General features: G+C 44.8%; 1 protein-coding gene across 5 annotated transcripts in view; it reads right to left on the bottom strand.

The window, feature by feature from the left end:
• Positions 1-13,310, bottom strand: part of Cpped1 (calcineurin like phosphoesterase domain containing 1) — a 96,953-nt gene that overhangs the window by 29,514 nt on the left and 54,129 nt on the right. For 4 of the 5 annotated variants that reach the window (XM_005323679.5, XM_078024347.1, XM_013357964.4 and 1 more), the window contains one exon: positions 1,822-2,244. The exons of the other annotated variant lie outside the window; for it this stretch is intronic. In XM_005323679.5, coding sequence (XP_005323736.1) covers positions 1,822-2,244 — 423 coding nt within the window. The remainder of the gene's footprint in view (positions 1-1,821; positions 2,245-13,310) is intronic. 5 annotated transcript variants of the gene reach the window in all.

Genomic DNA, 13,310 nt, shown 5'->3' with positions numbered 1-13,310 from the left:
TCAGAGCTCCCCTCATGGCCCCTACTGGATGCAGGACCATCCAAATGCCAGGGCCTGATGCCTTGGAAGAGTGGACCTAGGACCACCTCTGCTATCTAGTGCTACCAAGCCACCTCCTGATTATGATGTGGCTTCCAACATAGCCCCCTACAGGAGAGGATGCTATGTGGCTGGGGATAGGGCTCCATCCTGCCCTTGTTAGCCCACAAGCACTGCAGTTGTGGTTATTAGCCTCTGTGAGCTGGGGTGACTGGCGTTCACCTTGCCGACGCACACCAGCTCTGGGGTAGGGGGAAGAAGACTGTGGTCTGGACATTTCATTCCTCTCTGGGGCTCTTGGTGATGTCCAGTGGGGTTCTGTTAGCACTGAGGGTCTACTCAGTATTGGGGTGCCTGTGGGCAGCACACACTCTGCCCTAGGATGGGGAACTCAGAACCACATGCCGCTCAAGACCTGGCTGTCAAGAACAGGGACACAGAGCAGTCGGGTGGCGCCTGCACTGCTCACCGCTTGCTGTGAAAGGAAATCATCTTGGTGGCATTAAATGGCTTCCTGGCTTTATTCTGTTATAAAACAGTCACTGTGGCAGAGCTGATGCCGTCCTGACACTGCCTCCTTGGCATCAGAACAGTTTTCTTCACCAATTCAAGCATGGCGTAACATTTCAAAGGTCTTTAATAGACGCTTTCCAACTTCATCTCCATGGAACAGTTGGAAAATGTCTCCAATTATAGAAGCTTTTTGTAAAATGTCTCAAAAACACAGAAGGGCTTTGTATCTTTCATAAGTACAAACATTTAATACTCAAAGATGAAATGAAGAGTAGCAGGGTATTTTTTTAAGGAATGCCTGCTCTTGGGTCAGGTCAATGCCTTTTCCCTCTCTCGTAACAAACAAGTGAAGATATTTACGTTTTAGAATATTTGATACAAGTAAGCCTTGGAAAGATTGGAAAGGAGGAACTAGGGCCAAGGAGAGATTCACAACAGTTGTCAAAGCTGGAACCCTGCCAAAGCCCTGGGGTAACTCGGGGAGTTGGCTGACGCTCTTCCTCTGGAGAAGGCCCTGGAGGGACTCCCAGGAGGAGAAATAAGGCCAGGGCTAGAGTCACCAAGTAAGCCATCCTTTGGAAGCTGAGGTCCCACCTTCAAAAATGGGGTGTTCGATCCTCAGCACCACATAAATAAATAAAGAAATGTGTCCAACTACAACTAAAAAACAAAGATTTTAAAAAATGGGGTGTCTTCATTTTGTGTGTGCAAACGCATGCTATACGTGTGAGGGACTAGGAGTCTACAGCAGGTGGACTATACCACGGGCCTCTCTCTACCCTGACTCAGGAAGAGAATGCCATGCCCCTTGTCTGAGGCAAACCGATGGGCCCTTAGGCCTGCTCACCAAAGCCTCATCTCAGGACTTCCTGGGTTACACTGTGGGAGCCTGACTCTTAAGGACCACCTGTTCTCTGCTTCCCAGAGAAATGAAGGAAGATGGCCCTCTCCTCCACCTCCTGAGGCATACCATTCCCCATGACCCTGCCTCCAGGAGCCCCATCTCCAGCTGTGAGCAGCTGCCACATGCTGCTGTTTGGCAGGCCAGGGACCCTCCGGAACACTCCATAACCTGCTCTTCTACTGGCAACTGCCCTGTGGAGGGCGACGCCTGCTGTTCCTTACAGGGGAGCGCGCTGAGGCTGGAGAATCTGCAGCCTGACCACAGCCACAGCCAGCGAGTGGCAGAGCCGGGATGGGAACCCAGGCTCATCCACAGCCCTGTCCCCTCTCCCCTCTGCCAGGCCCTCTCCAGCCCTTAGGGCCTACCTGCTTTGGTGAACTTGTCTGCCATCTCCTTCCGCACAGACCTGGTGAGGTTGAAGTAGTCATCGTCCTCGTCAATGCTCTGTAAGAACAGCGGGATGTGCTGGAAGACGATGGCGTGCTGGCACTTCTGCTGCCTAGCGAGGCTCAGCTGTTGGTCCAGCCACAGGTCCTGGGCCTGCTTCAGGGCAGGGCAGCTAGAGGCGTCATACCAGAGCTGGGAGTTGAGTACCAGGAACAGGACACCCCCGACCCAGAAGCTGAAGTAGTCATCACCCCAAGTCTGGCAGAACTCTTCAATAGTCTCTGCTGTGGGGACATTGCCCAGGTCATGGTTGCCACTGACGAAGACCAGTGGGATCTCCCTGTCAACGGCTCCCAGCACTCGCTGAAGGTCCTTGGTCTGCTCCCTCTGGAAGGGCATCCCTGGAAGAGTGAAGGCCACATCCTGAGCTGGCTGGAGACTACCGAGGTCTTTACTAACATAACTAAACCAGAGACAAAGTCCAGATTCACCTCACCAGGCACATGGAAACTGCAAAGTAGTCACCTGCTAGAAGCAAATCAATAGGGGAGCTAGAGTCCCAGTCCCTCCTCAGGACACCTCAGAAATTCAATGTCCACCTGGCCGTTTGCCCCCCATTGCTGAGTGGTGTTGTGGAGTTGATCCTAACATTAAATATCAGTGAAGCTAAATTTCTATCTTTCATTTCTATGCACACTGAATATAGACGGTCCCACCTTCTCTGCTACATCAGTGGAGCATCATGTGCATCCTATGACAAGTGGACCCAACCCTGAATACCAGTCGGGCACCAGTGGCTATGTAAGGTCTTCTCATCATCCACGTAGCCTTACAGATTGTGCCACACCCTCATGGGAAAAATCCTTTGAAACCGAGTGGCTAGATTGATGGGAACCTACCTCGTGCCAAACTCCCTGGACACAGGAGGAGGCATTTTGTACCCCACCACAGTGTGAGGCATAGGGCTCCACACCTCACTGCAGGGCGTTCTCTGCCCCCAGCACCCAGGAATGATTATTTTGACAGAGGTGAAAAATGTATGGGCCGGCAGGACCTTCCTTCTTCAGACTGCTCATTTCCTTACTTTCTGTAATAACCTACTAAAGCTTTCATAAATGGATTTCAGAATTTATCCAATTGCACATCTATTTTTTGGAGCCTCCCTGTGAATTCATCTGACAACTGTGCACTGAGGACAGGCAGTGGAGGCACTGACTTAGTGTGGGTGAGCTGGGAGTCAGCAGGCACAGGGCCCATCCCAAACCCAGAGTCAGACAACCAGTGGGGTAAATCACACCCATCTGTCTTTAGTGTTGTTAAGCATTATTGAGAAAAGCGATGAAGCAGGCAAGGACACACCTCAGGACCACATCAGTCCTGAGGATTGTGACTGCTGTCAGGCAGACAGCGTAAGAAAAGTGACAAAAAGCATTTCCCTAAGGGGAGGAAAATCCACCAGAGAAAGGGTTACATAAGACAAGATGACATTAAACCCAATAACGCTGCACGTGGACTAAACAGAAAGGTTGGGGCAGAGGGGGAGGATTGTTGTACATTTCAAAATAAATGTACAAATGTTTTATGAACATTCCCCCACAAAGAACCCATGAATGTTTGTGGTGACAGATATGCTCACTACCCCAATTTGGTTAAAATATCACAAGGTACTCTACAAAAAGGCACAATCATTATATCTCAGTTAAAAATAAATATAAGGGGGGAAAAGTCCTCACAAAGCAATCACAGCTATGACCACAATGCAGAAACAAAGGAACCGAGTCTCAGCAGTAGATGAGAAATAGGGTCCAGCAAGATCAGGAAAGAAATGGAGAAGGACAAAACTATTTTGGAAATGGCACCTACAAGGAGATGGCCGTTGGCGAGAGTTCGTTGTCCAGGTGCTCTGAAAACCCCAGGTGAACTTGTGAAGAATACGTGCTCCACCTGGTGAGCAGCAAGCTCCCATATTTCCACGCAAACTCCTTAACAGTGCAGTTCTAATCTCCCGTGTCATTCCTCCTTTCTTTTGGCCTGTTGACATGTATTAGCTTCTGAGAGACTCAGTTAAGTCACCACTGCGACTGTGGATCGATCATTCCTCCCTGTAATTCTGCCAAGTTTCATTCATTTACTTTTAGTTACAGTATTAGACGAAGAAGAGCTCAGAGTTTCAATACCTCACCAAAATGTTTTTTATATATAATCCTAATCAAATGCATAAATAAAGAAAAAAGAAAGAGACAGAGCTATATTGATGCTACAGAAAGATCCTTAATATATATTAAGTTAAAAACATGAAACAAAGCAGAGTAAAATCATATGAATTTTTTTAAGGCTCAGAGATATTTATGTACTTTGGATAAAAATACCTTGAAAGAGCCAAAGGATCTAACTCTGGATAATTATGGGAAGTGGAGTGGGCGGTATGGAGACCTTTTATCTTTTTCTTCCCTCCTTCCCTTTCCCAAGCTTGTGGAGAAAAAGAAAGGACAAGATGGAGAGAGGGCGGGAGGGGCAGGGGGAGGAGTAGAAATGAGAGAAAATATCAGGACTTTTTTTTTTTTTTTAAGAGGTGTTTCTTGCCCCAGATCCTAAAGACTCAGAGGAGGTAAGCCACGGATCTCTAGGAACTATCTAGGAACTAGTAGAATTTGCTTGGGAAAGGCCAGCAGACCCACACTGCAGAAGCCTGCAGCCCAACCTTCTCAGCCTGGGAGAAGCAGGTCCGGCCTGGCATGGGAGACCAGGAGACCTCTCTGGCAGTGGTGCTGGGGCTCTGCCAGTGGTCAGCTTCTGCCTTAGGCTGGTCCAGACTCTCCTGGGGTCTGCTGTGCCATGAACGATGTGGCTTCTTAGCTGAACCTGGACTGTGAGCATCTGTGTTCACTCAGGTGACCCCTGAGACACCACTGGGCAGTTCCTTCTTGAGCTGACCCACCTAAAGGGCACTCCATAAATTCAAGTAAAATCATCTCTCCTTTCCTTATTGTTTTTTTTTTTTTAAAAAACACCCCAAAGCACCCCTAGCTTCCAGGGGGTTCTGTGATGCTCAATGGCAGCTGATCCCCCTAGTGATTATGTGGACCAGGTCCTATTCTAAGACCTTGCTTGATGCAGGTGCAGGAGCTAGGTTCGCTGGGTTTGAACCCTCAGTCTGGCTCAGGGCATTGCCTCATTATGGAATCCTGGTAACAAGCAAAGGTGACTTTTCTCAGTCACCTTAATTCACAGGACTCCATGATATTCCAGGGTGCAAAGATTCTCCCATTCCTTTCTTTCAAGGGTATCTGGGTTTGCATGTGAGTTAATGACCATAAGCAGGAAAGAAAGACCAACTCAACACTCAGGGAGGAGTCTTGCCTGCGACGCACTCTACAGTGAGAGCTGGAAATCACATGAATGGAATGCTTGCTTCACATCCAGGAGACTGCTGCTCTGGGAGAAACCACAACACTCCAACCCGTCGAAAACTTGGAGCCCACTGTGTCTCCTCGCCCCGAGTCCAGCCTTTCCTCCACAGCTTTGCCAGCACTTTGCATGTTTCCCATGTAAAAGTGCTGGCAGCGGAGCCCATGAGACCCGGGCTGGAGCCCACTGTGTCTCCTCGCCCCGAGTCCAGCCTTTCCTCCACAGCTTTGCCAGCACTTTGCATGTTTCCCATGTAAAAGTGCTGGCAGCGGAGCCCATGAGACCCGGGCTTGGTCTCTGAATTCTGAGTTGACTGGCTTTGGGGAAGGTCTCAGTCTATGTCCAATCAAGTGTGAAATGAAGGTGACAGTTCCCAAGCCCTGGAACAGCCATAGGGTAGACCCAGATAATGTGTTCAGAGTTGGCTCTAAATAAGGCTGTGAAAAAACACCAGGTACCTCCCTCCCCTCCCCCACCAGATAGGACTCCTCCCTTTTATCACTGAGTGTGCATAACAATGAATGAATCATTCTGAAGGAATGAAAGCATTACCCAGGGATAGAGATAATTTTTAATTAGGAATTTAGAAGTAAAGAAGTGAATTCTGGATTACAAAAAGCCAACTTTAATGAAAATACACTTGTGTTTAACAAGCTCTTATTTGTGTATATTAGAATCTCTTTAGGATCAGAACTATTAACACAACCTTAGCATTATTATCACAGCTCCCAGTGTATCTTAGTACAGCTTCCTGAAAACAGTCACAGTCTTGCACACGTGAGGAATCTAAGCCAAACCTCACCAGCATCATGAATGGGAAGATGGGAACCTGGCCCAGGACCTGTTCCCAGCAGGCCCTGCGCTTCACAGAAAGGAGACACACAAAGAAAGGATGGGCAAGGTTACAAGAAAGGACTTCCAGGAGGGGAAGAAAAGGATCTTCCTGGGAAAGTCTTTAAGGTGGATGAGAGGCCCTTGTCTAGGGGGTGGCTAGAGAACAGGGACCCCGATGTCAACCCCCTCCTGCCCCTGGCTGAGCAGAAGCCTGGGTGGGCTGACAGGGGCAAGGTGGAAAGCCACGAGGTGTTCAAAACCTTAAAACTTTTCTTTTTCAAAGTGTGATGAGATAAAATAGAACCAGGAAGCAGTGGCTGGGGTTGTGGCTCAGCGGTAGAGCCCTCACCTAGCACGTTCGAGGCCCTGGGTCGATCGTCAGCACCACATAAAAATAATTAAAATAAAGGTATTGTGGTCCAACTACAACTAAAAAATGGATATTAAAAAAAACAGGAAGCAAAAATATTATAATAATTACAAAACATTCACATCATTCATTGACTGAATTTTAACAAGATATGGTATCAAGAAATGTATCATTTATTGCTGTGGATATCCATTAAAGCACAGATTATTATTTTGGTTGTGTTCCTAATAGCCCTAATTTACACCATCTAATAAAATCTCTTACCATGGCAGGAAAAACAAATACCCTTACATTTAATGAAGGACTGTAAGAAACTTAGGACCAACAACGGCACACTTGATGGTGTTAAGTCCACGGCTCCCCTCCCCGCCCAGACAAGGAAAGGGTTGAGCAGGCTGGCCCAGCACTCTGGCAACAATGAGAAAAGGCAGAGAAATTGAGAAGGAAGAAATAAGTCTAGCTACTCTGAGGACATGACTGTCTCCATAGAAAATCTGGAGAATCTCCAAAAACAAACAAGTTTCTAGCACTAGTAAAATTAGCTTGGATACAAGGTCAATATACAAAAATAAGTCCATTTCTATATCTTAGCAATGAAGGACTGAAGTGTATCTAGAAGAGGGCAGAGGACCTGCAGAGATACTTCTCCAAAGAAGACAAACATGGCCAGAAAGCACACTGAAAGAGGCTCAACACCACCAGTCATCAGGAAAACACATCAAAACCACAATGGGACACCACCTCCCACTCATAAGGACGGCGGCAGAAAACAGCAGGTGTGGGTGACAACATGGAGAAATGGAAACCTTGGGCACTGCTGATGTCAAATGGCACAGCTGCTGAGGGACATGATGACAGTTCCTTACTACACCAATAATTACCAGATGACCTGCACATCCTCCTTCTAGTTAAGTGCCTGAAAGAACTGAACAGGGTCTGAAGAGATATTTGCACACTTATGTTCATGGCAGCATTATTCACAATAGCTGAACATGTAAGTAACCCAAGCATCCACTGACAGACTGCAATGTGCATGTGAGCACATGTGCGTGCAAACGCACATACACACAGGAAGGGAATTCTGACATATGCTACAACATGTACTTTGGATAATGATGTCTATCACATTCCACATCATTCATTGACTGAATTTTAACAAGTTAAATAAGTTAAATAAGCCAGTCACAAAAAAGACAAATATTGTGTGATTCTACTTTTATATGAGGCACAGAGTGGTCAAATTCAGAGAGCTATGTTGGCTGCCACCAGCTTCAATGAAGGGAGGATGAGGAGTTGGTGTTTAATGGGTACAGTTCCCGTTTTACAAAATAGAAAGTGTTATGGAGATGGATGGGGTGAGGGTTTGCACAGAAAAATGAATATACTTAATACCACTGAACTGCATACTTTAAACTAGTCAAATGATAGCTCTTATGTTTATTTTATCACTGTAAAAGACAAAAGAACTGCCAAAACAAAACCAAAATGATGCACCTTCAACCCCTCCAAGCTGGGATGTTGAGAGCAGCTGCAGGCAGGAATGTTGGGGAAGGTGGGGCAGGGTGAAGCCACACCCACCATCAGTCTGTAGGTGCTGCAGGACCCCTGGTGGTGCTCTTGGGGTTGCCATTTCAGGGTAAGAAGGGGGCCCTCTGAATTCAAGGACCATCAGTGGCCTTTTTTGGGGGAGAGTCCTCTGGGCACTATCCTCAGAGCTTCAGTTCTCTTGTCCCTAAAGTGGAAATCTTGTCACCTCAATTATGGAAATGCTGTTAAGACAAATGAGATCATGTGTTTAGGTGCTTAGATGTAGCTCCCCGTCCTTTCCCTTCCCAGGAGATGAAGAACAAGAGGGAAGCAGGTCTTAGGTTATCTGAGATCTCCCTTGTACCTCTCTTATTCTCTGGGTACTTGGTCCCTGGTGCTGAGCCCCTGAGCTATGCAGGAAAAAAAGGCACGCTAGGAGTGCTGATATCCTAGCACAAGGTGAGTGACATCAGTGCACATTTATCTGGCAGTCTGCCTGCTGTGGTACTTGGAAGGCCGTACTGTCCTGTAGACAGTGGAGAAATGGATGGAACAGGGCTAAGACACTCGTGCCAAAGACAAGAACTTCCAGTGCCAGCCCAAGAAGTCTCTGGAAAGGGAACCCGTGGGGTCCCTTCCTCATGTGTAGGTTGAAAATAGAATACTCAGGGCATCAACCACATGGTTTTTAGATCATCACCCCAACTTTTAGGGGGCAATCAGGAAATATTGATTCAGACTTCAATAATCTCATTATATCCAGTGACTCAGCATTCCTATTGATAAGTCTTCACCCGACAAAGACATACATAGGAATGTTTACTCAGTAATAAAAGAGAACAAAATCATGGCATTTGCAGGTAAATGGATGGCATTGGAGAAGATAATGCTAAGTAAGTGAAGTTAGCCAATCCCCCCAAAATAAATGCCAAATGTTTTCTCTGATATAAAAAGGCTGACTCACAGTGGGGTAGGGAGGGGGAGCATGGGAGGAATAGATGAATTCTAGATAGGGCAGAGGGGTGGGAGGGAGAGGGAAGAGGCAGGGTAATGATTAGCAAGGATGGTGGAATGTGATAGACATCATTATCCAAAGTACATGTATGAAGACACGAATTGGTGTCAACATACTTTATATGTGGCATATATACACAATGCAATATTATTCAGCTCTAAAAAATAAGATGATCATGGCATTTGCAGGGAAACAGATAGTATTAGAGCAGATTATGCTAAGTAAAGTTAGCCAATCCCAAAAAAACAAATGCCGAATGTCTTCTCTGATATAAGGTGGGGTGACTCAAAATGGGGAAGAGAGGAAGAGCATGGGAAGAAGATTACCTCTACATAGGGAAGAGGGATGGGAGGGAAAGGGAAGGAGAAAGGGAATTGTATGGATGGTGGAAGGAGACCCTCATTGTTATACAAAATACATGTATGAAGATGTGAGGAAAAAAAAAAAGAATAGCATTACCCTAGATTAGGTAGAGAGAAGTGATGGGAGGGGAGGGGAGGGGAGGGGTTGGGGAGATAGGAAAGATAGAGAATGAAACAAACATTATTATACTGCGTGTATATATGTGAATGCATGACCAATGTGATTCTGCAACCTGTATACTCAGAAAAATGAGATATTATATCCCATCTGATTCAAATGTATGATATGTCAAGGTCATTGTACTGTCATGTGTAACTAATTAAAACAAATAAAAAAATTAAAAAAAGAAAAAACCCCAGAGATATGAAAAATTGTGCTGTACATGTGTAATAAGAATTGTAATGCATTCAGCTGTCATTTATTTTTTAAAAAATTAATTTAAAAAATGAACATTCAATTAAAAAAAAGGATGTTAAACAGAACTATTCACTGCAGTGTTTGCTGAGAAGGTAAAACTTAAATTGGATTAAGTGTTGGTTCATAGGGAATTGAGGTTGTGTTCTTACTATGGAGTAATTAACGGGCCCTTACAAGCAGGAAGTAGATGCAGAACCAGCAGCAGTGGGAACCCATGCATACTCTACCCTGAGGGTGTTGGAGGAGGGGGTTAAGTGAAAACAGGAAGTGGTAGGAGTTGGTATGTACGACACTATTTTGTTGAAAATAAAGCAACAAGCTATTATGTTGAGATAGAAATAGCTAAAAAAAAAATAATATGGCAAAACTGTTCAGTGATTACCCACAGCTGAGTCGGAAGGACAGAAAACATTTCAGTTTCCTTTAAAGTCTGGATTTTTTATGAGCATAGATTACTTTCATAATCAGAAAAATAATCAAGACATCTAAAATAGTCACAAATGTGCTCAAATTAAATCTTTTTAGGTAAACAAGCATAAATATAATTTTAAGGGAAACAAATACAATACAAATGCCAAGGCTGACGTGTAAATCCAGTTCTTCAACGTCAGAGAGAGAAAGTGGGGAAAGGAAAAGAGAAAGCGCCAGAAAGGTGATGTTTGAACATTCACAATGACTAAATTCAACTAAAAAATGTATAATAAGATTGTGCTCAGGACAAATTGTGTTCTTCTCAAACAAATACATTTCCATAAAGATCTGAATGAAATCCAGCACTGAAAAAGAAAGGGCTGGCCTGGGTCTCCTGCAATTAGTTTAGTATTCCCAGTGGATGTGTGTGTTTTTAAATAATTTAAAATTATTATTATTATTATTATTATTGTTCCCTCCCTTAAAGAGTCTAAAAAAATTACAACTTTTCCCTCCAATAGATATTTTTATAACAGCCTGAGATTTAACTGCACATACCACACAATTCACTTTCAAAGGGCACTACTCAATGGTATTTAGAAAAATCAAAGCTATGGACCATCAGCAAAATCAATCACAGGACATCTCCAACACCCCCCAAAAAAAGCTTTACCCATCAGCACCATTCCCCATCCCCCACAACTCCCATCTTGCTAATCCCAAGTGATCACTAATCTGTTTTCTATCGATTGCCCACTCTGGACATTCCATAGAAATAAAGTCATTTAATACGTGACGTTTTATGACCCATTTCTCCCTGTATACCACGTTTTCAAGGTTCATTTGTTGTCCCTGCTTCTTTCCTCCACTGCTGAACAATATTTACTATAAGGACATACTGCATTCTGTTTAGGTGATGGCATTAGGGTTGTTTGTATTTTGGTGCTATGAACAAGTTTTTGTGCATATGTGCACATTCTCTTGGTACACATTTAGGAATAAAATTGCTGGGTCGTGCTATAATCGTACTTATCTTCCAAAAGCACCATTTTACATCCTACCAGCTTGAATGATGGTCCCAGTGACCCACAATCCACCAATACTTGCTGTTTTTCACTTGTTTATTGTAGCCAAGCTAGTGTGAAATGGGACCTTCCATGGTTTTCATTTGCATTCTCTAATGACAAATGATGCCACGCATCTCTTACGGATCTTCTTCTGGGGAATGTCTACTCAGATCCTTCGCCCATTTTTAAATTTGGTTATATACCTTTTCATTATTGAGTTGCAGGTAAAGGATTTCTGAGTATTTTCTCCCATTCTGTGGGTTGTCTTTTCATTTTTTTTTGGTTACTCATCCTTTGAAACACAAAAGTTGTCAAATTTCATGAAGCCCAATTTACCATTTTATCTTTTATCACATGTTGAAATCTCTGCTTAATACAAGGTCTCAAAGATTTATGCCTATATTTTCTTCTTGTGGTTTTTTAAAAAGTTAAGATAACTTTTTAAAAGTTAAAATAACTTTTTTTATGTTTATGTGGTGCTAAGGGTTGAACCCAATGCCTCAAACATGCCAGGCAAGTGCTCTGCCACTGAGCTACAGCCCCAGCCCTCTTCTAATGGTTTTATAGTTTTCATTCTTATTTGCTCTCTGACACAGTTGGAATTCATTTCTGAACATGGTGTGAGGTGGGAGTCTCCACTAACTCTCTTGCCTGTGGATATCCAGTCAACCCTGCACTTCTAAGAAAGACCATCCTTTCCCTATTAAATTGTCTTGGCACCTGTGTCATCAATTGGCCCAAAAGGTGAGGGTTTATTTCTGGATTCTCAAGTCCAGTCCAATGATATCTGTGTCTATCCTATGCCAGGAGCATACTTTTAAAAATTGCTAAAGACTTCTAGTAAGCTCCGAATAAGGAAGTGTGAGTCCTCCAACTTTGTTTTTCCCCTCCAAGTTTGTTTTTGGCTATTCTGGATCCCCCATATGAATTCTAGGGTCTGTGGTAACTGTGGAATGGAGGTGTGCTACGATGGAGGCCCACCACTGAAAAAGCTCACAGCTTCTTAGGGCAAGCTAGCTTCTAGGACCAATTCTTATCAGAAAACTAGTGAAAAGTGCCCTGAGACATTCTTCAAGTACCATGATCCTGAGGTTCAAAAGGCAAGCTCCCTCTGTGAAGAGGATGATGAGGGCTCTGAAGTCAGTGGCCTTCATACTACAGCCAGGTGCCATTGGAACCCAGGCACTTGTCCCCAACCCTTGACAGCTCATGGGTTCAGATCTGCACTGCCTCTTGTCACTGCAAGGGATTCTTAATCACCCATCTCTGCTGCTCATCCCCAAATGGTCCTCCATCCCAACCTGCTGTGCACTTTCTGAACCTCCAATATGATCACAGCCAGTGCAACCACAGATGGGACTATCACACAGTGGTCCCCTGAGTCACCTTGGACTGAAGCAAGACTGCAGTGTGAGAGGGGAAAAAGCTTCCATTTTGCTCAAGCCACTGTGACTAGGGTTTCTGTCACTTCAGATGCACCTGCAGCATTCTGACTGTTCTGGGCCTGGGCTAGCAGGGCTGGCCCACAGCCAGAGATGGAAGCTGAGGTAGGCTCCAAAAATAACATCCTGACCAGAGCACAAGCCCTCAGAATGTACAGCCCTCGGTGCTGGGGCACCAGTGAGGAGGACTGTATCTTCTGAAGGCTCACTGGCTGAGGGTAGTGGGATGCTCTAGAGGGAAGAAAGGGAGAGGAAGGAAAGAGGCAATTTTATGGTTTTCAGCCAAGAGGTAAGAAAGACTGGAACAAGGTGTGAAACTAAGAATGGGAAGAAAGGAGACCACTGTGTAATCATGTGTAGGCTTTGCCCTGTTTGAGAAAACTCAGAGGAGAAAAATACATAAATGTGAACAGTTGCTGTCTGGACATGCTGCTGGTGGTCAAGGGCTTCTGTGATTACTGCCCCATAGTCACCTCTTTTGTGTGTCTTCTCTAGAGTGAACCTCTACCCTGCTGTGAGCTATGGACACACAGAATGAGGGGATGCTCAATGTAACACAGGGCACTTGGAACAGGCAAACACTGCCCAAGGCTGATGGCAGTCAAAGCACCAT

Source organism: Ictidomys tridecemlineatus, chromosome 10 (assembly GCF_052094955.1).
Source record: "Ictidomys tridecemlineatus isolate mIctTri1 chromosome 10, mIctTri1.hap1, whole genome shotgun sequence".
NCBI lineage: Eukaryota > Metazoa > Chordata > Mammalia > Rodentia > Sciuridae > Ictidomys > Ictidomys tridecemlineatus.
Note: the sequence above shows the minus strand (reverse complement) of the source record. Positions and strands in the feature narration are given on the sequence as shown.